At 42.8% G+C, this 26,633-nt stretch overlaps 1 protein-coding gene across 4 annotated transcripts in view; it reads left to right on the top strand.

The window, feature by feature from the left end:
• Nucleotides 1-3,502: 3,502 nt before the first annotated feature.
• UBE2E1 (ubiquitin conjugating enzyme E2 E1) overlaps nt 3,503-26,633 on the top strand; it is an 84,330-nt gene continuing 61,199 nt past the window's right edge. The window contains exons 1-3 of one of the 4 annotated variants that reach the window (XM_003895170.3): nt 3,503-3,694; nt 4,850-5,034; nt 9,036-9,086. In XM_003895170.3, the coding sequence (XP_003895219.1) occupies nt 4,883-5,034; nt 9,036-9,086 (203 nt within the window). In that variant the 5' untranslated portion in view covers nt 3,503-3,694; nt 4,850-4,882. Of the gene's footprint in view, nt 3,695-4,849; nt 5,035-6,865; nt 8,119-8,369; nt 8,594-9,035; nt 9,087-26,633 lie in introns of those variants that run through there. The other 3 variants (XM_009201792.4, XM_009201793.4, XR_644228.2) reach the window with 3 other exon arrangements.

The raw sequence follows: 26,633 nt of genomic DNA on the forward strand, positions 1-26,633 counted from the left end.
AGGCATGAGCCACCACGCCCAGCCCAAAATGATTTTTTTTAAGGATGTGCATACTTTAAGGTTCACTTTGTGCTATAAAGTTCTGTAGGTTTTGACAACCGTATAATGTCATATATCCACTATTACAGTATCATATAGAATAGCTTCATCACCCTAAAATAATAATCCCCTGTGCTTCACCTATTTAACCCTTCACCTCTTTTTACTATCTCTATAGTTTGCCTTTTTCAGAATGTCATATAATTGGACTCATACAGTATATAGTCTTTTCAGACTGGCTTATTTCCCTTAGCAATGTGCATTTAAGGATCATCCATATCTTTTCTGACAGCCTCAGATGCTTTTGCAATAATCAAATATAAGATATAAAAACATTTAAGCAAGATTGGTCTCCACTTGAATATATTTTTTCAAACACTTGAAAATAGTTTATACTTTTTAAAGGAATCTTACAATAGTGTAGTTTTGTCAAATATTACATTAAATGTATATTTCTCTTTTTTGAGACGGAGTCTCACTCTGTAGTCAGGCTGGAGTGCAGTGGCGCGATCTTGGCTCACTGCAACCTCCAATCAAGACTCGCTGGTTCAAGAGATTCTCTTGCTTGAGCTTCCCGAGTAGCTGGGATTCCAGGCATGCGCCATCAAGCCCAGATAATTTTTGTATTTTTAGTAGAGACGGGGTTTCACCATCTTGGCCAGGATGGTCTCGATTTCCTGACCTCGTGATCCACCTGCTTCGGCCTCTCAAAGTGCTGGGATTACAGGCATGAGCCACCGCGCCCGGCCGACATACTGGCTTTCTTTGCCTTGATTTCTTTATCTGTAACGTGAAGAGTATGAACTAGAAGATATCTTAGACCCCTTCTAGGCATAAAATCCTGTGATTCCTGTGACCCCTTCTAGGCATAAAATCCTGTGATTGACTGTATGTTTCTCCTGGAAGGTTTCTTATATTTTCACCAATTTTAGGTTATAAAAATCCCACGTCTTCTTTTCTACCCTGGTGACAAAAAAAAAACCAAACAAACATAAAAGCAACAACAACAACAAAAAAACCCCAAATCCATGTCCTAAGAAAATTCCACTCAAGTGGAATTATTAATAATTTACTTTGCATAACAGCTAATAAATCACCTTATTTACAGATACACATTTGACCCTGCCAGTCAGTAGAGCACAGGTATTCCTGCCTTTTATGGATGAGGGAACTGAGGCTCAGGGAGGTCAATTTAGCTTTCTAGGCCTTGTAGTTAATAACAAGGAGAGATAGAAAGTTGTGTATGAATTTTTTTCCTCTAAGACAGCTGTATACAGGTCTTAAAAATAATTTGACATAAAGATTAGTCTTCTGAGAGGACTGGATTCTTTTCTAAACATTTTAAAGTTTTTATTCCCTCTCATCAGGTCATGCCAAAACCATAAAGCACTAAACTAAGCTAGCTGGTATTGGAGATTAGAGGGAATGGTACACAAAAGAGGGCCAGAAACCTTCCAGACAGGTGGTTGGGAAACCACTTTTCCATATAGGAGGAGCCGTTAGATTTCATGATTTCTTTCACAAGGAATCAGTCCAACCCAAGCATCAGTAACGCAACACAAAATATCATGTTCTGTTTCAAAAGAATTATTATTATAGCTGGTATTCAATTTATGCAAACCAATATTAAAGAAAAAATTCAGCTACTGTCTTGATCACTTCAGCAAATCAAGCCTTTTATTTTCCTGTGATCTCTGCTAGTTCTTGTCTTTATAACACATGACTTTACTGGTTGTATTCATCATGTAGATATATATTTTTAAGTATCAGAAATCCAAATTTTCATAGGAGGAAATTTCAATTTTAATAACTATTTTTAGATTATTTTCTTCATCCTGAGTTTATTTCATCTGCTTATTGTTTTCTCCTGAATTTACACCTTTTCATCAGAACAAAAATACAATCGGTTTTTCAGAAGTTTAAAAAATTTTTCAAATACACAGCAGAGACATCATCATTTTTATATACTCTACCACGACTCCTGGAACCAAACACTTAACAAAGGTTATGTCTGGAGACTTTTCCAAAATCTCTATGCATTTCAGTGGTGGAGAAATAGTTCTGTCTGGAAGCAGGAGGCTGAAATTATGACCCTGAAGATATCGTCCAGCTTTTGAACTTCTTATTCTGTGACAACTCCTGGCAGATACAGGTTTCCTGGTAGGGATTGAGCAAGAAGCATGCACAATTACTTTATGAGTCTTGATAAAGCTGGAGTTTCAGGTTGATGGTAAGAAGCAGTTCGGCTGGGTCGTGAGAATGCTTGTTTTCCTGGTTACTGGATATGCCATGGGCGTATATCTTGTGTTGTCCTGTAGTAACTGAAGCCACTGTTGCGCGGAAAATGATGGCAGTTTGAATGAGATAATTTAGAGTGACCTATGGAAATCTGAGGCTGTCTTCTTAATGTACAAGACCTTGTATGTGTGGCACTGGTGTATCTGAATGGCACACATCTCTTCAGTTCCCTTCAACTGAAATGACAAATACGTGAGAAACTAAATCGTAATTTGACAGAATAATATTAAAAAAATAAATTTGGCAAAAATGCTACATAAGGAACAATTCAGAAGAACTGCTGATCATTTCAAAAATATTATTTGAATAGCATTTATATGTACTTAACGAAAGCAGTGCGATCCCCAGAACTTTCCATCCAATTTCCAAAAACCAAACCTTGTATCTAATGTAAAATGACACCAAAAATTCTAAATCCAGTCTAATTCAGTAGTATATAGCTAACATCCAGTGATTTCTCACATTCCAAGCCCCGTTACACGTTGGTTTTACCTGTCACCAAAACCTTTGTATCACTCTTATAAAACCACATCACTTTCTATAAAAAGTGACTGGAAGAATCTAATATTGTAAAACTGCACGTGCCTCGCGTGACCTGAGCAGAAAATTCCTGGTTTGGGATTTTCTCACAGGCGTGCCTAAACTGACCTCTGCTCCTAGCAGGTAAATTGCTAGAAGGAGAAGCAAGTGTCAGTCCAAAGAAAATCCCTGTTGTGTGATTTTTTTATTCTCTTTAATGGCTTTTTAGGTGGAGTTCCCGCTGCATTCTCTAAAGTCTTTGCCACCACCAGATTACCATCTTTTTCACCAATTTGCCACCTCCCTACCCCTCTCCTTTCCAAAAGCCGTCACTGGAAAGAACTTTCTCTCGTGACCCCCCTATTCCATCCAGTTCCAATCACTCCCAGCGACCCCATCTCCATTGGCTTCCCCTCTCCCGCCCAGAATCCAGGTTCCCAAACCACTTAAGAGAAAATTCACACCCCTCGCCCCCTTCCCGGGCGTCTGGAGGAGGCGCTGGGGTGGGGGTGTGGGGGGGGCACGGTTTCCTGGGGTCTCCTGGGTCTTCCTCGCGCACCCCCAGGAGGTGTTGCAGGGGGAGGGGAGCGAGGGTGGGTGGGACCGGGCCGGGTGGGGGAGGGGTGAGGGCGAGGAGGAGGAGGAGGAGGAGGCGGCGGCGGCGGAGGAGTGGTGTGTGTGCGAGCGTGTGTGGCTGGGGGAAGCCATTGCCTGTTTAATAGTTGCTGTTGCTGCACTTCCGCTTCTCTCCCAGCGAGAGAGACACGAGTGGCCAGGCCCAGCCGCAGCCGCAGCAGCAGCCGCCGCGGCGGCACGGAGGAGCCAGACACAAAGAGAGGTACGGGGATCCCCCCAGCGGCCCGCCGCCCCCCGGCCGCGCCGCCGGGCCTCGGGGACACCCCTCGCCGCCTCCCCCGACTCGCGCCGCCGGGGCCGCCGGGCCGCCGGGCACGGGGCCGGAGAGGGGAGCGGAGAGGGGCTGGGGAGCCCCAGGGGTCCGGGGCCCGCCCGCGGGGGATGGGCAGGGACCCCGGGCCGCTTGGGGTGCGGGGGCCGCCCGCATCGGGGACGGGGGTCATTGTGGCTCGAACTGTCAGCGCTGCCTCAAGAGCCCCCCACTGGCCACCGAGGGGGCCGGGAGCGGGGGTGGGGGGTAGTTGGGGGGAGCCCCGTTTTCCCCAGGGGCGGGGGCTCACGGGGATTAACCCCTCCGGGGCGGAAGGGCTCATTGTTATTTCTTCGCTGCGGAGGCCGACCCCCCCCCCCCTCCCCGCCGCAGCCCCTATCCCCCTCCAGGAGTGGCGATCGGGCGTGTGCTCCGGACCCCCTCCCGGCCGCGCAGCCGTGAGCGGGGCGGCCCAGAGGCAGGCAGGCCGGGAGGGGCGTCGGGGCGCGGCGCGGGGGGGCCTCGGGCCTCGTCGCCCCTGCCCCCCGCCGGCCTCTCCCTTCCCCCACCCAGGCACCCGCTCCCCGCCTCCGTCCCCCTGTTTCGGCTTCCTCTCTTACTCCTTCCCGCCCCTCCTCTCTTCCCGACCTCGCCAAACTCCTCTCGTGGCCCCACAGTCTCTCACCCGGGCCACCGGCCCCCCACCCCACGACCCCCGGAAAGCGGACAAAAACAGCCCCGAGGCCGGCCGGCTGCCGGGACCTTCCCTCCCTGCCCCGCCGTGGCGCCCCGCGCCCCCGCCCTGCCCTCCTTCGCCTCCCGGGCTACTCCCTCCCTGCCCAGCGGAGAGCCCCGGGGGGCGAGGGAGGGGCCGCTCTCCTAGCTCCAGACCGTTTTCCCACAGCGTTCCCCACTTGGGGCCAAAAATAAACAAGCCGCGTCCGATTTGCAAAAGCCTTAATGGGCCTGCAGACTTTGAAAAGCGAGTGGAGGGCGGTGGGCGGCCGCGTGCGCCCCTGGTCAATGCCCTCCTGACAGCACCCGAGTTCCTTATTTACACTGGCTGCATGGTTTGTGTGTTTCTGTTTTGTTTCCCTCCCCCTGCAGGGGCTGTTTGCGGGGTGGGGTGGGGGGTTCGCTATGTCGGATGACGATTCGAGGGCCAGCACCAGCTCCTCCTCATCTTCGTCTTCCAACCAGCAAACCGAGAAAGAAACAAACACCCCCAAGAAGAAGGAGAGTAAAGTCAGCATGAGCAAAAACTCCAAACTCCTCTCCACCAGCGCCAAGAGGTACCGTACTCTTTTTTTTTTTTTCCATAGGCTTCCTATTTTCCGAACTGCCTCTTGCTGCATTTGGTCTGCCTCCCAGTGAGGATAGCTTAAACGCTCCTCATGGTTTATGTGTTCTTAAAAATGAAAGAAGGGCCTTGGAAGCCCTAATTATTTTCTCTATTGCTGCTTCTGTTTTTTTTTTAAATCATTGCTCACATGCAGCTGTTGTGGCTTGCCTCTCGCATTTCTTGCTGAAGTTTGTAAGAATCTTCATTACTTTTATTAGTGACCCCCAAATCTGATTTCAGATTTCTTGTCCTACTAATGGTCGATCTGTGACCTTCCCCAAGGCCATCATCCCATTTCTTAATTACTAATACCAGCCCAGACAACTGCATCAAAATGAATTCTGTGACCATTTTACCTTCTCCTCACCTGTTGCATGGATGATCTTTTCTAAATAGAGCTTTTTTCACAAATTGCATAAGGAATAAGAAACTCGTGTTAGCAGGTACAAAATTGAGTAGGTGAAGACATGTTTTATGGTGGAATTTAAAGAGATTTTTCTGAGAGTTGAGGCAAATGAATGAATCAGTAAGTGATTATAAAATAGTTATTCTAGGTTATTTTTGTGGTTCTCTTTTGTTCTCTTTAAAAACTTCAGTTTACCAAATTTCAGGGAAACTTGTCTTTTTTTCATGCTATTTGCTGTCCTCATGCTGTGAAAATGTTACGTTGCTTTATTTTTTCAATTTAAGCAGTCTCTCTTTTTCTTTATTCTTTTCCTCTTAAGGCTCTGGAGGTAGCTACTTGTTACTCCTGCCATCCTTCAGTAATATCCTCTGATCGCCATGACCCTTAAAATAATCTTTAGTGGATTCCTAGGAGCCCTGAGACACCCTTTCATAAATCCTTCTGCTATCAGAGTTAGGCAGTTGTTAAAAAGGTGGCAAACCAGGAAGATAGTAAGAAGTCCAAATGATGGGTTAGATAGGGATACCCGTCTTAAAAATTTTTAAAATAAAGTGGAACATGAGACTTTAGATCTCTCCACTGAGTAGTGAGCCTGAAAGTCAGGGTTTGAGAGTTTGTTCTGTCATTTTGCCTGACTTGTAATTTGAAAACTTGGCAGTGTTTTGGTGACCTAACCATGAGCTGATGAATGAGTGACTTTTTAAAAATAGTGTGGAGGTCTTAAGTGGCAAGGTGCCTCTGCAAGATTGTTCTCATTTTTATAGGTTTGGTTTGATTGTACAGCTTCTCAGGAGGCCTAACTGACCCTCACTGATTAGCCCTGTGCGGTTTTCCTGGAACCTGGCATCTACTCTGCCCACTTGGGACAGGCCCTTCCTTAACACTGCCCCCCACCTCAATCCTCTAGGCTCTTTGATCCTCATTCACTTTTTGGCCTCACGTGCTCAAGCCAGGATACTTGCTTTTGGTAATTTGCATTTTTATATTTTGCTGGATATCCCTGGTGTACATGAATATATTTGGGGGTAAAAACCCAGTTATCAACTAGAAAATACTCTGCTTTTATTGTGAGTGAATTACAGAGAGGGGGATTTTTTTCACTAGACGTACTTTGTCCTTTTATTTTAAACAAGTTAAAAATTTATCTGGAAGTTCTGGAAAAGAGATGGTAGGTGTAGAAAAATGAAAGGTGGGAAGCTACAAATAGTAATTTTACCTATAAATTAACATCAGTGCTTTTGTTTTGTTTTTGCAATGAATTTAGCTCCTTGATAATCTTGCTGAAAGAGTAGCTATTAGTGTTAAAGCAGACCTAAGGTTAATAGCAAAAGGTAAAAAAAAAAAAAAAAAAAAAAGGAGAGGGACAGTGTATCCAGGAAAGAGAATGGGGAAAATTGATGTTAGTGGGACCCTATAGAGGCTGTTCTGTGAAGTATATTGATTTGAAAGGTAGGTGTTGCCCATAGAATTGGAAGGGGCACATTCACCAGCAGAAGGAGTGAAAAAGAAGCCTGAATTGGCAGACTAACAGGCTGCTAACTGCATGTTGGAAAGTGGTTTCTAAATCGTGGGTAGAGGAAAGCCCCCCATTGCAAGTGGTCTGAACAAGAATGACTCTCTGGAAACAGGTATGAGTTAGTCCTGCAAATCTCTTGCCAGTTTTTTGGAATTGCAAATGCTGTCTGTCAAGATGAAGTTGATACAGCTTTTTGGTATTAACACTTCTTAGGTATTAAAGAAACAACTACCTTTTTCATGACTATTTTATAGTGGGAGTTGGGTTGGCAAGGAAGACAAGTCAATATGTATTTTTATATGCGTTGTGCTCCGGGGAGGAAATTTTTGCCTACGTGTGAAGGTCTTAAAATACAGTTATTCGAAAAGATGCAGGTAAAGAATCAGGAAACCAATGTTCCAAACTTTGAGTCTAATGTACAGTCATGAGTCAAACAGCAGGAGTATGAATGTCTCAGAAATGAAACGCTTTTTGGTAGCAGTAGAATTTAGCAGGACACAAATACGTGTCAATTGAGATTGTAAACAAACCCCTTTCTAAAGTTGACAGATTTGTAGGGACAGGAAATGTCCTCCAGTAGGAAAGTTTATAGAACCTCCCCCAGTCGTCGTCCTTAAAACCTATTCCTCATTACATATAGCTAGCCCGTCCTCCTACCCGCAGAAAACCTTTGGAAAGGGAAACGCATCCTTTGTGAATTAGATTGCTCTGTGTATGTGTGTGTGTTTAAAATTTTTTTAACTACAGTGCTGCCTCGGTGAGATTTTTAAGTTGTAACATAGCCCCACTGAGCTTTATATGACAGGAGGAGGAAAGGTTATAAAATTAGGCACCGTTTAGAAGGTGAAGAAGCTTAGAGTCCCCAAACTTTGTCGTATTAATTGATGCTCTAAGTGCCTAGGTAAGCAAAAGACAAAGGCCAGGGCTTGGTGTGAACTGCCTGGTGGCTTCGGCCTACGAGTGGGGGATGGGGCCCTTTGTGAAGTCGAGGGTTGGTGCGGAGGCAGAAAACTGCAGGTCCCCGGTCTGTGCCCAGTGTGAGCTAGAGAGCGGACCATGGAAAAGGAAGTGGGCAGACCCCGGGAAGTTAGAGGACGCCCTGGGAAAAGCAGGTCCGGGGAGGTGGGCCGAGAGTCCGGGCGAGCGTGCGGGGCGGAGGCAGGGTCCGGTGCACCTGTGCGGCCGCGGGCCGGCCACTGGGGGTCGGTGGTGCCCGAGGGGCAGGCGGGGGTGTTCGCGCCCTGCTTTCGCGCGCGGCCTCGGGCCGAGGTTCTGGGCGCCGGGAGAGGTGAGCTGGGGCGGCGTGGAACAGCCCCCGTGCGGGCACCCTGTTCCCCTCCCCCGCCCGCAACTTCACCGGCGAGGCGCGAGCGGGGTGGGGGCGGGGTGGCCGGGCGGTGGCAGCCCACCGCTAGGGAGCGACCTGCCGTCTGGGCCTCCCGGGCACCCCGCGACGGCTGGCAGGTCACTCGGGCCCGAGGGGCCTCGTGGGGAGCGGCCATGTTGGCGTCGTCACTGAGGACTCCGGGCGGGTCTGGTGTCGGGCGAGGCTTCGGACCTTTGACCTGTGGGGGGCGCCCTGCCGGGGTGGGCATGGGGGCATCTGAGGGGTGAAAGGGCCCCAAGGGGCAAGGAAGGCTGGAGGCTGGCGTCCTTCCCACGGACCGATGGCTGTGATCTCTCCGGCCTGGGGAGAGGAGGTGCAGGGGAGGGACTGAGGAAACCGGTCCGCAAGTGAGAAACTTTAAAATTAGGTCCTAAATGGAAAACACCGAGGAATAGAACTGCCCTGGTTTGCGAGGCAAGGTTGGAAGTCAAACTTCGTAGATGAGTCCAGGCCGCCTCACTGCCTCCGTGAAAAGTTTTTTCCTAAACTAGGGACCTGAAGCTCTTGATGTGTAGTTTCCTCTTTGCCCAGTAGAATCCAGTGATCGCGCTTAGGTTTCTCTGCAGACCTGCACGTTACAGGTGGGAGGCTTCCACGCCTTAATGTTTCTTGTGTTTGTCTTTCTCATTTCCCCCACTCCAGAATTCAGAAGGAGCTGGCGGACATCACTTTAGATCCTCCACCTAACTGCAGGTGAGTTGCTTTTCAGATTTTTTTCATTTTTAAATTCTTATAACCATTGTCTTGGGTTTTTCTTTTTATTATATACTTTTTCTTTTATTCTTTGGCTAATGCTTGTTATGGCACTAACATCACGTAACAGCTGAAATTTATTAATCTGAGTATAATGTTTTGATGAGCCTCTGACAAGCTCAGTACTGTTGAGAAGTAATGGATTTATTTGGAATGGAGTTTTACATATATGAAACAAAACTAAAGTAAATTTAAAGGTGTATCCTTGCCTAATCATGGGTCTTTGGTATGCCATTAAGGATGATGCAAAACCTTTTAGATGCGAAGGACATTTTGGTTTGGAAAACTGCTTTGCTATAGTAATCTCTTACTCAATCTGTGCTAAGCTAAGAGAACGTAGAGTTAAACACTGGATCTTCAAACACTCCGTAGCATATAGATTTTTTATTAGACTTTTGACAGAGCAATTCAGAAAACAATTTCTAGCTTTGATAAAGGTTTTCTTTTACATTGTGAGTTTAAACTCTTTCATGGGGGTGTTTTTTTCACTTGCTTTATTCAGACTATGTACATACGTGTGTTTCAGTTTCAAAACAAATTGAAACCAGCTTTCTAAGGGTTTGTTGATTGCAACTTTATTTAGAGAAGCCATTTTGCTACTGTTGAGTCAAGCTGGAAGACTTGATGACTTTACTAGATCAACAGTGAAGTGAGGGGTGACTTACAACTATGTATTAGAATAGAGTCATTCATTTAATGGAGGTCCTATAACTCCCATACTTTAAAAATTAAGTATAACATTTAACCTAGTTCTCAGGATCGGCGTTGGAAAGGAATGTGAGATTTCAGAAATACTCTAAACTTATTGGTAGGAGTAGAACTTACTGACAACAAAGTATTCAGTGGCTGTACACAATTTTTAAGATGAGTGTGTGGGAATAGGTTGAAAAGCTAAATGAAATATTTTGTTTATTAACAGTGAACTTTGTAAACTAATTAGTGGATTAAATACAAAACGATTGCCATTTTGGTTACATTCGTTCTTAATGGTGATTAGGTGTGGGATGCTTTTCGGTGAAACTTTGTCCTGTTTTGTAAGGAAAGTCGTTTTGAGTTTGATATGGTCTTAAACTATAGTTTATAATTGAAGCACTTAATCATTCTGGGGAATTCTTTCATGGCCAATAATCTCTCAAGATGGTTGAGAAGTGGAGAAACAATAAGACTTAGGCCTAACTCATTGTTTTGATGGTGGTGGTTCAAATGGAAGCCTGTAGCTTCCCTTGGTTGTTTGTGTGGAAATCGTGTACATTCCCCAAGGTAGATCTGTGCTGTCTAGTTATTGCTCCTGCGGTATTGTGGTCTCCTATATGTGTGTTATTGATAACATTGATTAAAACATATAATGGCTTTCTTCTGAATAAGCACAATCAAATCTAAAATTATAAACCATTTGAAGATTTTCATGGGATTAATCATTTTAAAAAACAGCATAAGTACACTTAAGTTTCACATCATTTTAACTGAGTTTATGTGTGAGAAATTTATGCTCCTGAGGCATGTGGAACTTTTTTATCTTTGGGAAACCCTCCCAATTACCTCTTTAAGTGAAATGTTTGGGCATTACCTGTGGTCAGGGGATGCTCCAAACTGGGTGCCCGTTGGGTGATTGGTGTTAGGGAGACAAAGCTCAAAATACTAAATTTTTAGAAAAATCTCTGATTTCAGAGAAAATACGAGGCATCTTCATTTTGCAAGAGAATGTCTATGACATTGTCTTTTAACAATAAAGATGACTTTATTTTCCATTGGGGCCGTTTGAGTAATGTGAATTAAAATTTTTACTTTTGGTTGGCTTACTAATGGTGCTGTCTTAATGTTATATAGTAATCCCAGTATTTAGCTCTCTTAAATGAGTTTGGTTTTACGTTTTGTGCTGTTACCTTTTGGGATTTAATTATTTAATATTTTAATGTACTTTATTGGAGATAAAGATAGATTATTTATTTATTTATTTATTTTTTTCTTTTTGAGACAGAGTCTCACTCTGTAGCCCAGGCTGGAGTGCAGTGGCGTGATCTCAGCTCACTGCAACCTCCACCTCCCGGGTCCCGGTTCAAGCAGTTCTCCTGCCTCAGCCTCCTGAGTAGCTAGGATTACAGGCATGTGCCACCATGCCCAGCTAGTTTTTGTATTTTGGGTAGAGACGGGGGTTTCACCATATTGGCCAGGCTGGTCTTGAACTCCTGACCTTGTCATCCACCTGCCTCTGCCTCCCAGAGTGCTGGGATTACAGGCGTGAGCCACCACGCCCGGCCTTGGTGATCCTTTTTGAAGTCAGCATCCAATGAAAATCTATGAATTAAGCGATATATTAAGTGCATACATGTTTAAAATTACCCTCAGCATGAAAGCATGAGATTTGAATGAGTTACATAATTGGTTTTCATTAGTCTGTCTTATATTTCTACCCTTTGCTATACTTCCTTTCGTCAGTCAGCATTCAGTATGTAGTTTTAAACATGTTATTAAAATATGGCACTTGGCACATAGTAACTTCTCAGTAAACAGTTGATTATTGCAAATCAGAAGAATTGCTCCTCTTGAAGGAAGGTGCACTGATTGTGTTCACTAATTTTAGCACTTGGCAAAAATATTTGAAGTTACTGAGCATCAAAACTTATGTGAAATGCAGTTGCTCAATATATTATAATGTGTGAAAACATAAAATTAAATTCTTAATGTTGTATATTATGTTGGGTGGATATTTTTTAGAACACAGTACAGATTGTGTTCAATGACCCGGTCGAAAGTAATTTTAAGTAAGTATTTTCAAACTGCTTTATGTTGCCGTAGAAATCGAATTCTTAATTTTAGTATCTCTGAACTTAATTTAGTATCTCTGAACTATTTGTGTGTGTGTGTGTGCGTGCGCACACAAAATAGTTTCCCAACTCACTCTTCATTTTAGTTAGGCTTTTATTCCCGTATCATTTGGCTCTATTCTTTTAGGGGAAAAAATATGTTAACTTTGTAATGATTCCCTAAAGTGTGCCAGATCTTAGATTGTAAAATTATGCCTTTTAGATAGCTGATGAAATCTGGGCCGCTAGAGTCAGTTTTGCAGCCGATATTTATAACCCAGGGCTCAAACTTTGCTAAATTCACTAGTTATAACTAGCCTGTAGACATGAATGTCTGTAGACAGTATGTCTGTACAACTAAATGGCATAGTTTGCCTAAGTCCTTTAAACTTCAGATTTTATTTAATGAATACATTTGTATCATGAGTAAATGTCTCAGTGGTGACTTAACCTAAAAATTCGGATGGGGTGCTATTTTAGGATAAAATGCCTGAAAAGTCATTAAACACTTCAAGCACGGGCTCAAGCTATCCTCCTGCCTCAGGCCCCCAAGTAGCAGAAACTACAGGCGCTCGACACTACGCTTGGTTAATTCATTGTATTTTTTGTAGAGACCGGGTTTCACCTGTTGGCCAGGCTGATCTTAAACTCCTGGCCTCAAGCGGTCCACCCACTTTGCCCTTCCAAAGTGCTGGGATTACAGGCATGAGCCATGGTGACTGGCCCTGATACTAGTTTTTCTGTATGTGACAGAATTTCCATTTAGTCTTCTTTTGATAGCTTTTTTTTTTTTTTCTAACACTGCCTATATTTTAAATAGTTTTAAGCCATTATATTATGCAAGAATACATGTTTTTGAAAAATTCAAATACAGAGGTTTGCGGAGTAAAAAGCAAAAGATAGTCCTGATGACTTCTTCTGATCCTGCTCATTGCACCCAGATGCTCCAAGTTAGCACTTTGTATACCTCCACCTAGTTTCTGTGAATTTATATTGTGTTTTTCTGACATTCCACTACCTCCTTGAATTGGTGGTAATAGTAATGAGATGTCAGTTCAGAAGTCCCAGGCTGCTCATCATGGTTCAGAATGAAAAAGATCCTTTTCTTGCAACGGTGGAGTGTTACATACCTCGTCCAGGTTCATCATGTTTTAAATGGTTGTTTGGGTATAAGAAATAGGTTCAGCAGAAGTCATCCTTGACAAAACCCTGTATCTTATGTGCTGAAAAGTATTCTTCCTTTTAGTATCTTTCATTTATCTGATGTTACTAAATGTGTTAAGGATAGAAGTGTGACTTAAACATCTGAATGATGTTTAGTTTCATCATTGCACTGTGTATACCTTTATGCATGTAGAGGCAGTGTTGAAAAATTGTGACAACCAGGAGACTGGGGTTTCAGCACAATCAAAATAGCACCCATACTAGGGTCAGGCTGTTGGGAATTAGATCAACACCAGGGTCCTTTCCTATTGGAGAGGAAAGAAACCTATCTGGAAATGAATTGCCTTTCAAATGAGTAGGAAGTCTTGTGGTGGTTGTGTTTACCAAAAGACTGTATCTGGATTGTAAAACTATACTATTGTTATTCCTCAGAAAGCTAAACAGAATTACCGTATGACCCAATAATTTTACGCCTAGCTATGTACCCTGAATAATTAAAAACAGAGGCTCAAACTTTTATGTCAGTATTCATAGCATTATTCATAGTAGGCAAAAAGTGGAAAAAACCCAAGTGTCTGTCAATAGATGAGTGGGTAAACAAAATGTGGTTAATACATAAAATGGAATATTCGTTTATAAAAAGGAATGAAGTTCTGATGCATGGATACAACATGGATGAACCTTAAAAATGTTATACTAAGTGGGCCGGGTGTGGTGGCTCACGCCTGTAAACCACCTCAGGTGGCCTGCCTGAGGCGGGCAGATCACAAGGTCAGGAGATCCAGACCATCCTGGCGAACACGGTGAAAGCCCGTCTCTTAAAGAAACTCTGTATTCGTTAAGAAATAACCCCCCTGGCCGGGCGCGGTGGCTCACGCCTGTAATCCCGCACCTTGGGAGGCTGAGGTGGGCGGATCACAAGGTCAGGAAATCGAGACCACGGTGAAACCCCGTCTCTACTAAAAATACAAAAAATTAGCCGGGCGCGGTGGCGGGCGCCTGTAGTCCCAGCTACTCAGCAAGCTGAGGCAGGAGAGTGGCGTGATCCCGGGAGGCGGAGCTTGCAGTGAGCCGAGATGGCGCCACTGCACTCCAGCCAGGGGGACAGAGCAAGACTCCGTCTCAAAAAAAAAAAAAAGAAATAACTCCCCATTCTCCCCTCCCCTCAGTCCCTGAAAACCTCTAATCTACTGTCTGTCCTTACGAGTTTGCCTATTCTAGGTATTTCATATAAGTGGAATCATACACTATTTGTGGGTCTAGTTTATTTCACTTAGTATAACCTTTTTTTTTTTTTTTAAGACAGGGTCTCACTCTGTCGCCCAGGCTGGAGTGCAGTGGCACGACCTCTGCTCACTGCAAGCTCCGTCTCCCAAGTTCACGCCATTCTCCCGCCTCAGCCTCCTGAGTAGCTGGGACTACAGGCGCCTGCCACCGCGCCCGGCTAATTTTTTGTATTTTTAGTAGAGACGGGGTTTCACCGTGGTCTCGATTTCCTGACCTTGTGATCCGCCCGCCTCAGCCTTCCAAAGTGCTGGGATTACAGGCATGAGCCACCGCGCCCGGCCAGGGGAGTTATTTCTTAATGAATACAGAGTTTCTTTCTGAGGTGGTAAAAATTTTGGAAATAATGGTGATGGTTGCACAATATTGTGAATGTAATTAATGACACTAAATTGTACACTTGAAATGGTTAAATGGCAAATTTCATGTTATATATATTTTATCACAATAAACAGCTATACCACTGTTAAAATATTAATCAGTATTTTGAGAAAAATGCTTATAGCTTAGAAGGCAGCACTCACAGTTTTTGGGGATTCTTGTTAAGAACACTGATGTTAAATTTCTGTCACAAACTTTGAGGGCCTGTTATAAATGAAAAGGCACAAGCTGGGCATGGTGGCTCACGCCTGTAATCCCAGCACTTTGGGAGGCCGAGGTGGGTGCATCACCTGAGGTTAGGAGTTTGAGACCAGCCTGGCCAACGTGGTGAAACCTCGTCTCTCCCAAAAATACAAAAATTAGCCGGGCGTGGTGATGCGCGCCTGTAATCCCAGCTACTCTCGAGGCTGAGGCGGGAGAATCACTTGAGCCCCGGAGGCGGAGGTTGCAGTGAGCCGAGATCACACCACTGCACTCCGGCCTGAGCGACAGAGTGAGACCCTGTCTCAAAAAATAAAAGAAAAAAGAAAAGGCACTACCTTCAAGGAGTTCATAATCTAGTCAGGATGATAAGACATGCACACTCAGATTTTGAATGGTACTTGGAAATATAAATATTATTTGGCAAATAATAAAATGCAGATACCATGTTATAAAGTTTCAGAGGAGTGAGAGATTACTTTGACTTGAGTTTGAGGGATTGTGGCTGGAGAACTTAGTGATCTGGGAAGGCTTCATGGAGGAGGTGAGAAATGGGGTGGGGAAGAATAAGGGGTATTCCTGATGGAGGAAACAGTGTAAGCCAGGACAGCAGAGGGAACACAGAAAAAGGACACTATTGGGCAGAAGTGAGTAAAAGCTGTGTCTGGAGAGTAAGAAACATTAATGGGAGAATAAATAGTAATAGATAAAGCTTGTGTTCTTCAGTGCCAGGCAAAGGTTTTAAATTTTATTTTGTAAATGCCGGAGAATCATTAAAACCCTTTTGAGTAGGGGCTGTCATTCAGATAGAGTTGGCTATCTGGGTAGAGACAGAGCAAGGATTGAGTGGAGCTCAGTAGGAACCAAGAGACTTGGAGATTGCTGCAGTAGTTCAGGTGGAAGGTCAAGATGGTCTGGGGTATAAGTGGTGGCCATCAAAGTGGAGAGGAAGGAGAGGTAGAAGACAGTAGAATCCATAGGACTTAGCCACTGATTTCGATATGGAGGACTTGAAAAGGAGTCAGGTTCTTCTGGGTGTTGGGAAAGTTGGTGGTGCATTAACAGAAATAAATAAGGCAGGAGGATGAACTGGCTTGAGGGAGGCAGAGATGTATAGACCCTGTCCGCAGGGTTAAAAAAAGGTTTTGTTATTTGCTTTGTTGATCATATACAATGCTTAGCATGTTGCTGCCACTTAGTAGGTCTTCAGTAAATATTTGCAGTTTGATTATATATTTGAGTTTATTATTAAATCAGTTATTGAACTCCCAGATCTATATGGCTTACTTTTAGATTAGATTAGATTAGATTAGATAAATTAAATAGATTATAAACTTCCTAAAAGGCAAGGACAATGATTTCTGTCTTTGATTCTGACCCTAGCTTTTTTCCCAGCTGCTTCAGTTTGACCATTTTCACAGCTACAGGAAAAGTTAAAAGAATGGTACAGCAAACTCTCACCCTTCACCCTGATTCCTCAGCAAAATTTCACCATATTTGCTCTGTCTCTCTCTTATCTCTATAATGTTAATTTTGTGGAGCCATTTGAAAGTGAGCTGTAGGCATTATGAGTCTTCCGTGTGTTTAGCTTTGCGCACATTGAATCTGAGGTGGCCTGACAGTGGAACTGAGGCTGGAACTGGTTTTAGTAGTCCACATTAGATTTGAAAGTTTGAGTGATGGTAAAGTGCACAAGATTGCCGAGATTGGAGGAGGAAAGAATTGTGCTCTGAGGGATGTCTATGGATGGAGGATGGGAAATGAAGAGGACTTGGAGAAAGGAATAGGAGGAAAGCCACAAGGTTGCAAAAGTCCCTAGAGGGAGATCAAGGAGATTTTCTCTTGGGGCTCTAAAGTATAAGAACTTCGGTGTATGTTTTATAGGCTGAGAGGAAGAAGCAAATATAGAGACGAAAAGAGTAAAAATTGCTAGAGAGGCCGGGCACCGTGGCTCACGCCTGTAATCCCAGCACTTTGGGAGGAAGAGGCGGGGGGGATCACGAGGTTGGGAGACCGAGACCATCCTGGCTAACATGGTGAAACCCCATCTTTATTAAAAATACAAAAATTCAGCCAGGCGCGGTGGCCCGTGCCTGTAGTCCCAGCTACTCAGGAGGCTGAGGCAGAAGAATTGCTTGAACCCGGGAGGCAGGGGTTGCTGTAAGCCAAGATGGCGCCACTGTGTTCCAGCCTGGGAGACTGAGCGAGACTCAGTCTCAAAAAAATTAATTAATTAATTAATTAATTAAAATAAATTGCTGGAGAGGCAGATGTAATGTTTTATAACTAATTATAGAGAAAGTGATGGCCCTAGAGAATTTAGGCCGTAAGTGGGAGAATGTATAGTTAGAAAGGCTGGTAGCCTGGAATTTTCTAGAGGACTGGAAGCATTTTTGGTGCTTGAATAGCACTCTAGGTACTTGTATAGAACTGAAAAGAAGCAGCATCTTTCTGTTGTTACTTGGTTTGTGTTCTTTCCCAGCAGACTTGAAGTTCCTTGAGAGCAGGGATTATTATGTCTTTATATCCCTACAGTGTCCAAGAAAGGGTAGATAAACAATACATATTTGTTAAAACACAAAACACAAAAACCTAATTTGGTCTGATGGTTTAATAGAACATCTTCATTACCCTCTTCAGAAAATAATGGAAATTGCTGGGGAAATTGCTGTCACATTTTACAGCTGTCCATTGCTGGCAGTCTTTCTGAGTTGGCTCCCAAGCAGTTTTAGCAATTTTGACCTTCCTGCAATCACAGATAAGCTCTGGACATCAGTGTGGCAAAAAAAAGACATGATCTCTACTGCAGGCTCGATTGAGAAAAGATGTATTGGAGAAAATATAACACCTTTGAATTGCTTGTTTTGACTTTGTAAGGTTTATCATCTATGTAATGTGGTGTGGACTCTTAGCCTACAGAGGTACAAATGGTAACCTTATTATAAAGTTACCATATGCTCTGCACTCCAGCCTGGGCAACAGAGCGAGACTCCGTCTCAAAAAAAAATTAAAAAAAAAAAAAAAAGTTACCATTTGCTAACAAGTGAGCAAGAGTCTAGGGCTGCTAAATACATTGAGTTCCTAGAGATGGTCCCCCAAGTCCTACAGTTATTCCAGATAGTTGGTTATGTTAGAGATGTTGGCACCCGCCTGAGACATCTGACACATTCCCTGTCACCAGTGAAGTGAAACTGAGTTTCATAATAAGCCCATTCTTATTCAGCCTCTTTTATGCAGCCATGCTCTAAAGTGAAACAAAAGACCTGGTAACTGGTGTCAGAATATGCTTCTAATCCTCTGGGAAACCTCCTCCTTTATAGGCTAAAAGCTCATCAAAGCCCCTGCTTGAGAACCGTAATCCAGGAACTCTGCTGTATGCTAATGGCTCTTTTCTTGAAATATATATGCACTCATTATGGATTGCTTTGTAGAGTCCATGCCACATTACATAGATGATCAACCTTTGGAAGGCCAAGTTGATGTCCCATCCCACTCAGGAAATCTTACAAAGCCAAAGGTTTTCACATACAGAACATACTTAAGTTGTCACTGGGTTTTTGCTACAGTGACAGCAAACCGTTGGGGCAGTGTATTGTTCACTAATACTTTTAACAGAGTAGTTAAAAACTGAATTCTGTCTGCTTTCCAAAGTACATGCTGACCCGAATATGACAAAGTGAATGCATAGCCCTCTTATATAGCATTCAAAGGCAGATTTGCCACAGGTGCCATGTCTGACTTGTCTGTAGTGATCTGAGTCATTATTAAATTTTAAATAGTAACACGATGGGGAAGTCTTAGTAGGGTCTATTAGCATTGAAATGATGATCATTATCCGTACTGCCAGTACATTGGCCATTTGTATTTATTTAAATTGATTGATGGAAAATTGATGTGGGATGGGCCTCTAGTAAATTCTACAGAAAAAGGCATTGAGGCACATTTTCAAACAGATGAGAGTAAGTAGAGTAACTTGGGATGATCTTACTTGGAGAAAAGTTTCAGATGTGATGCAGCTCAAAAAGTCAGCATTATTATGAAGCACTGTTATACATGTGACAGCAGCATGAGTAGATCAGATTGTAATCATTTAAAACATTAGCGTGTCTGCTGTGTGCTAGGCATTGTTCTATAGGTGACTAAAACAGACCTGGCCTCTGGCTTGTGAAACCTGAATTTTAGTAGACAATACAAACAGCAACTAAGCAAAAGGATTAGTACAATTTGTAATGACTAGTAGGAAAGAAATTGACAGAGTGCAGTGATGGAGAATAATTGGGGAAGGTATGAGGGTTACCTAGAGAAGGCTTACAAAGACATGTAGTCAAAGACCTAAAAGATAGGAAAGGAAATGGCCTTGTGAAAAGTACATCTGGGACAGAGGGAAGGTAAAAACAGGCCCTGAGGCGGGGACAAGTCAGGTGATGCTGATTATGTAAACCGTGGTAAGTAGAGAGTTTGGATTTTTCTCAGTAATGCTTTAAAAGGCTGTGCCCTACAACTTACAGTATAATAATAATAAAAAAAAAAATAAATAAAAATAAAAATAAAAAAAAAAAAAGGCTTTTCCCACCCTCCCTGCTGCATGGAAAATAGCTGGAAGGAAGACACTAGCGGAGGAGGGGAAACCAGAAAAGAGGGTATTGCTCTGTTTCAAGCTAGCTGGTGCAGGTGGCTAGGATTAAGGTGGTGGCAGTGGAGATACGGTAGAACACAAGGACCTGTTGATGGATTGCATGTGACAGATGAGGGACAGGAACAAGAATGACTCCAAGCTTCTGTGTTTTTTTTGCAGTTGGCTAGATGATGGTGATGTTTTGCTGAGAGGTAGACTCCTAGGCCTAGAGTAGGGCTGTAGAGTGTGCGTGTGGTGGGTGGCGGGGGAGATGAGGGCAGGGTGGAAATGACTCCTTTTTGGACTTGATAGATTTGAAATTATTCCCATGAGGCATCCAAATGCAGGTGTCAAAAATAAGTGAGACATAGGTAATTGGAGCTCTGAGGAATATTGTGAACTTGAACTACATACACATTTGCAAAGGAGACTTTACTAAATAGAGGCTCTTAAGTGTCTTGGGAATGCCTTTATCTCTCTTAGAAAGGAAAGGCGTCATGAGAAGAGTGCCCAGGATGGAGACTCAGGCATGTGGCATTTATAAGTGTACAGTAGGAAAAGCCAGCAAAGAAGACAGAAGGAAAATAAGAGAGCGTGGTATTAGAAAGCAGTGAGCAGAAAGTTTTGAGGTAGAGTGATCAAGTGGGAAATGGTGCTGTGCAGTAGAAAAAGATGAAGACCAGCAAGTGACCACTGGATTTTACCTCAGGTTTGTTGGTGACCTTCACATGTCAAACCTTGTTTAGAGGAGAGACAATGGAAAAGGAGGAATGATATTCAAGAATGAAAATCTGTTTGTATTACTCTTCCTAGTTAAAATATTTCATTGTATTTATCCAGAAAAGTGATGTAGTTTTATCTACTTTCTACGCTTTCGGGCAGAATTTCTTAACACGGTATATATAATTTTGGGGGGAGGATGGGGAAAGGGCCTACTGCCATTTTCAGTGAATTCTCAAAGGATTTTTTTTTCTGATCTCCCCTCTTTCCTCACCAAAAAAAGTTAATTTCTACTTTACGAGATTCAAGTCCTTTGTAATCTTTAGGTTAACGTTGTACCATGGATGTTACAAGTAAATAGTGTCAGGTTCATGTAGTACATCTTGATGAATCTCTCTTACAAGACTTGGTTTGAAACTACTGGATAAATTGGAAAATCAGTAAATTGCTGCTGCCATCCTTAAAAATGTTTTACATGCTTTGATTTGCATTGACCTTTTGTATTCTGTTCAAGCTGGAGAATGCACTAGAATGAGTTGGGTATATGTATATACTTTTAACACAGCATAAGTTATTCATCATATTTAATGTTTTTCATCCCGCCCCCACCCCACCCCCGCCGTCACTGCCTCCCTTCCACAGACGAAGCCTTGCTCTGTCGCCCAGGCTGGAGTGCAGTAATGCCTTGGCTCACTGTAACCTCTGCCTCCTGGGTTCTAGCGATTCTCCCGTCTCAGCCTCCTGAGTAGCTGGGGTTACAGGCATGTGCCACCATGCCTGTTTAATTTTTGTATTTTTAGTGGAGATGAGGTTTCACCATGTTGGCCAGGCTGGTCTCAAACTCCTGACCTTGTGATCCACCTGCCTTGGCCTCCCAAAGTGCTGGATTACAGGCATGAGCCTCTGCGCCCAGCCTGTTTCTCGTCCTTTTAATATGGACTGTTATGTTAATGCTTTACATTGAATAACCTAGAACTCTTAAAGCATCATATAAGCATTATCTTTTTAATTGTCCACTGACTGTGTCTTAATAATTTGTTTCAGATTATGCCAAATACTCTTGGTCCTGCTTAACTTGATAATTGAGGGTAGAATTAAGAAAGTTTTAGGATTAGGAATCATTCTTCTAATTCAGAGAGTAATTAGTTGGAATCACAAAAGCGTTAGGTACTGTACTGCCAGAGAAAAGCAACAAATAATATGTGGAACCACAAATGTTTTGGCTGCATAGGAATTTTGCTGCACAAGTAATTTAAATTGTTCCTACTACCACTTACAGCCTTTCCTCCTCTGTGGGAGTACATCTCAATTTTTAAGGTAATTTATTAGAATTGGTGTTATAAAAATTTATTTCTTAGCAGACTTTGCTACAACACATTTATCCTAAATAAAAGGAGATTGTTGACTTAGCAGAGAAAAAGACCCTAAAAGAAAACATTTGTTTTATTACAAGCACCCAGGAGGATTTTTTTGTAAACATGAAAGATACCTTTCCTCTAACCTAAGTAAATATTTCAGAACAAATGTATGTTAAGTGATTATAGTAATGTGTGTGCAGAGACTGGCAGTAAAGTTAGCAGCATCATATACTGCTTGCTAGTATATCACACTGCTTTGGCCTTTTTCTGAGTAACCCTCTCTCTCAAAGTCCTCAGAATGCCTAACTTCATCCTTCAGGGAGATTGGTAACCCCCGAAAAGACATTTATTTTTTGTAGCTTGGTATTCTGAGATGTTCTCACATCCAAAGTAAACATTGTCAAGTGATTTGGACCATTCCTAAAGTAAATCATATATTGAGGACACAGTTCTTGTTAAAACTGAAATTTGAAGTTGTTGCCATTCTCTGCATCCACACTACTGGATTCTATGTAGATGTGGGGATTTCTCCTTCTACATTTTAGTGTAACTATTTACATTTACCTGTATTGGGAGGAAATTATATGTTGTAGCAAGTTAAGACACATGATTTTGGTAAAAAAGTAAAAACTTGGCCGGGTGCGGTGGCTCAAGCCTGTAATCCCAGCACTTTGGGAGGCTGAGATGGGCGGATCACAAGGTCAGGAGATCCAGACTGCTGGCTAACAGGTGAAACCCGTCTCTACTAAAAATACAAAAATTAGCGAGGCGGTGTGAGGCGCCTGTAGTCCCAGCTACTCGAGAGGCTGAGAGGCAGGGGAGAGATGGCGTGAACCGGGGCCCGGGCTTGCAGTGAGCTGAGATCCGACCCACTACATCTCAACCTGGGCGACAAGCGAGACTCCGTCTCAAAAAAAGTAAAACTTATTCTACGATCTTGGAGCCCAAACTTATTTGTTATGGAGATTTGGACCTAGGAAGGACCGGATGCTCCCTTCTCTGTCCCTGAGTCCTGTTTATTGTGAGGTGTATATTGATAACAAATTTGTGAAGAAAGGCATTCTTTGATGACTTAGCAGAGAAAAAAGTGATAGTAATTTTATGCATCCTGTCTCCAGATGACTGGTACTATGTTTTACTTTCTCCTCTTTTCATTTCTCCAGAGCCACTCTTAAAATCTTTCTAGTTAATGGTTTGTTATAGTCCAATTTTTATTGCTTTCCAAGATTTGAACTTTCTATCTGAATGTAAGCCCCCCTCCAAAAGCAGTCATCTTTCAGTTCTGAAGCTCCTCTCATACCCTTCAAGCCCCTCAAAGAGCACTAGGTTTGAGGATGATAGCATTTACTCATTGTCCTTTGACCTGAATATGCCTAGAAAGAAATGCTATGTTGGATCTCAGTATACCTAATAACAATCCTGCAGGCTGAATTTGCATTTTCCTTTCTGGTTGAAATCTTGTCAGTTTACTTGTGCATTTCTGACTTTGTCCCATTCTGGTGTGCTTCCTTCCCTTCCTGCTCCCTTAAGAAAAAGAAAAAAACGGTTAGTCAGTTCAGGGAAGTTTTCTCAGAAATTTCTGTGGACAGTGCTAACTTAAGCCAGAAAACAGTTTGTGACACTTGACTTTTCAAGGAGGAGATAAGATTTTGTGTACCCAGACTGTATGTATCAGTTATTATGGGGCTGAACTTTGAAAGTATGACTAATTCCCCAACAAGTCATATGCCGAACCTCGTAGGATTAGTACTTACATTTCTTGAATTAATTTTAAAAATGTGTAACATACTACACACACATCATTTGCATCATGAGGATTGTCCCTACTAATGAGATTTTTGTTTGTTCGAGTTAAATCTTACTCCTAGTTTTGCAAGTGTATTCAGACCTGGCATGGTTGTCAGTGACTCAGCTGGGGTGGGCAGGGCAGCCTCCAACCTGCCCCACCTGTGTTTCTCTGCCTGTTTACTTGTGACCTAGGCTGAGCAGTACAAATCATTGACAACACTGGCAGTGCTTTGGTCTGTGCCTGCCCTGGCTTATTCCACTTTTTGGCCCTTTGATTTAAGATGCAGTTACAACCAGTGGCTCCTCACTATGTTCAGTCATTCATTCTAATATTTATTGGGCATTTACTGTTGCGCCAGGTACTGAAGATACAGCAGCAGAAAAGAGACTGTCTCTGCACTCATGGAAGTTTTGTTCATATAGAGGGAGGTACAGTAGAAGAAACAAATGTACAAAAGTAATTTCAGAAAACAGTACCAAGAAATTAAAATAGAGTAAAATGGTTTAGTGAGTGACTGGGCAGGTTGGGACATTGGTTGGTGCTACATTGGGGAAATGACCCTGAATGGTGACAAGGACCCAACCATGAGAAGGGCATTTTAGGCTGAAGGACAGCAGATAGAAAGGTGCTGAGTAGGGTAGGCCAGTGTGGCTGGACATAGTGAATGAGGATGAGAGTGGTAGGCAATGAGGTAGGCAGGGGTCAGATTTTATTCAAATTTCAGTAGAAAGCCATGGGAGAACTTTAAATGGAGGAGTGAAATACTAGGTATTTGGAGAATACCTCACATAAAATTTCCTACTCATGAAAAGAGAGAAGGCGGGTGCAGTCGGGCATGCCTATATTCCCAGCTGTTAGGAGACTGAGGCTGGAGGATCACTCAAGGCTGGGAGTTTGAAGCTGTGGTGTGTACTGTGATTGCACCTGTGAGTAGCCACTGCACTCCAACCTGGGCAACATAGTGAGAGCCTCATTTAAAAAAAAATTAGGATTCTGTTCAGTGTTTTGAAAAAATCATATTAAAAAATAGAGGTTGGCCGGGCGCGGTGGCTCATGCCTGTAATCCCAGCACTTTGGGAGGCCGAGGCGGGCGGATCACGAGGTCAGGAGATGGAGACCATCCTGGCTAACATGGTGAAACCCTGTCTCTACTAAAAATACAAAAAATTAGCCGGGCGTGGTGGTGGGCGCCTGTAGTCCCAGCTACTTGGGAGGCTGAGGCAGGAGAATGGCCTGGGAGGTGGAGCTTGCAGTGTGCCGAGATCGCGCCACTGCACTCCAGCCTGGGGGACGGAGCGAGACCCCGCCTCAAAAAAAAAAAAAAATAGAGGTTATGCAGATACTCTGTAAAACTTTTTTTGGCATTATATGCAGTTTTACTGACCGTTATGTAACAGTTCTATTATATCTAGATATCTGTGTTTTTAACAAAGCTAGACATTTTGCAAAAGCTGAAGACATGTTACCAGAAATTGGTGTCTCAACCAGTGAAAGGAAGTACAGCATTACTCAGCTGGTCTTGCCATAAAGGTTGGATGAAGTACGAATGTTTGTAATGCATACGTGGTATTTAAAGCTAACAGAAACAACTTAGTTGTCTTTGTAGCGTACTTGCTTTGGTTCCTGGCTGTTCACCTGAAGTGAGGACAGCCTGAGTCTGGCAATAGGGAAGCATCGAGAGTTTGGCTTCCTCCTTCTTCAGACCAACAACAGCAAATGACACAGCAGGGAAGCTAGGAGAGTTGGGCACCTTGGAAACAGGGAACCTCAGCAGTCTGGGAGGCAGCTCGCCAGAACTCCTCCCAGCCCTCACTTGGTTATCTGTGATATCGAAAAGATTTATCTCTACGGTGTGAAGCCCCAAACCTGTGATATGACTATGGAGGGAGAATGCTTTCCAATTGTCTTGATTTGGTAGATACTTTTGTGGAGTTGTAATTTTTTCTTAGTTTTTTGTTATGATAGCTGAAATATTTGTTCTGAAGGGGAGGTCTAAACACAGGTAATAAAGCTAATGAAGAGATTGGAGTAGCAGTGTAATCATTCTTGGACGTGTATTTTAAACTTTAGGTACTAAATCCCTTTTTGATATATATGCTATAAAAATGACTTATAAAATGAAATGTAATTCTAGCATATCTTAAACTGTTGCCAGGAGGTTTTTGGGTTGCACTGATAAGAAATTACATGATTTCTTGCAGAAGGGTCATTTGTCTTGCTAAAGGACCAGTTTCTCATGACTCCCTCACTCTCCCCGCTAATAAACAGCTAAGAAAAGGGCCCCTAGGAATTTTTTTTTCACTTATCCATTATAAAAAGTTATTCACAATTCTTAAAGGGACAAAATTTCAGTGCAGACAAAACATGGCTATTTGCCCAAAGGGAAAAACCACCAAATAATAAAAAACAAAACAAAACACATGCACACACACACAAATCGTGTATTTTGTATTTGGCTTTGGGGTGAATTTTGGTAATTCTAAAATGATATGAATGCATGAATATATCCAGTATTCTGGGTGTTCATTCACTTTATACAAAATAATGAAGGAACAGTAGAAAGCCTGATTTATGATATTCTGGACAGCTCTTCAGATTTACTATACGAATTTTAGCTTAGTTTCTTTTTGCTTCACACTGTGCTGTGGAGATTTTAAAAATAGGATAAAGCTTTAATAATAACAGCTAACTTTGTTAAGTATGTCAATATGATTGTTATTCTCATTTTATAAATGAGGAAAGAGAGCCTTAAAATACTTAAGTACCTTGCCCAAGGTCACTAGGCTCTTAAGTGGAGAAGCTAGTATTTAGGTCCTAGCCTTCAAAGCCTAACTATTATGCTCTACTGCCTCTTATAGTGGCTTTATGAATTACAGACCTTCCTTTGAGTTGTTGATGTTAAATTTTACTCATGTGCAGAGCTGTATTTAAATTTAAAAAGAGGCTTATTTTATAACATTGCCGCTGATATTTTTCATTGGAATTGCCGTCTACCTCTACTTGTTCTCCAGTGTAGATTTAATTATTATATTCTTTTGTTTAAAAATCTAAGGTCCCAACTGCCCTTAGACTTAAGTGCCCAAAATCTTTATGTAGTATTCAGATCCCTTACAACCTGATCCCAGCTTTTATATTCTCATCTTATTTCCGCTCTCTGTAACTTGCTGTTTT

Source organism: Papio anubis, chromosome 2 (assembly GCF_008728515.1).
Source record: "Papio anubis isolate 15944 chromosome 2, Panubis1.0, whole genome shotgun sequence".
NCBI classification, from domain to species: Eukaryota; Metazoa; Chordata; class Mammalia; order Primates; family Cercopithecidae; genus Papio; species Papio anubis.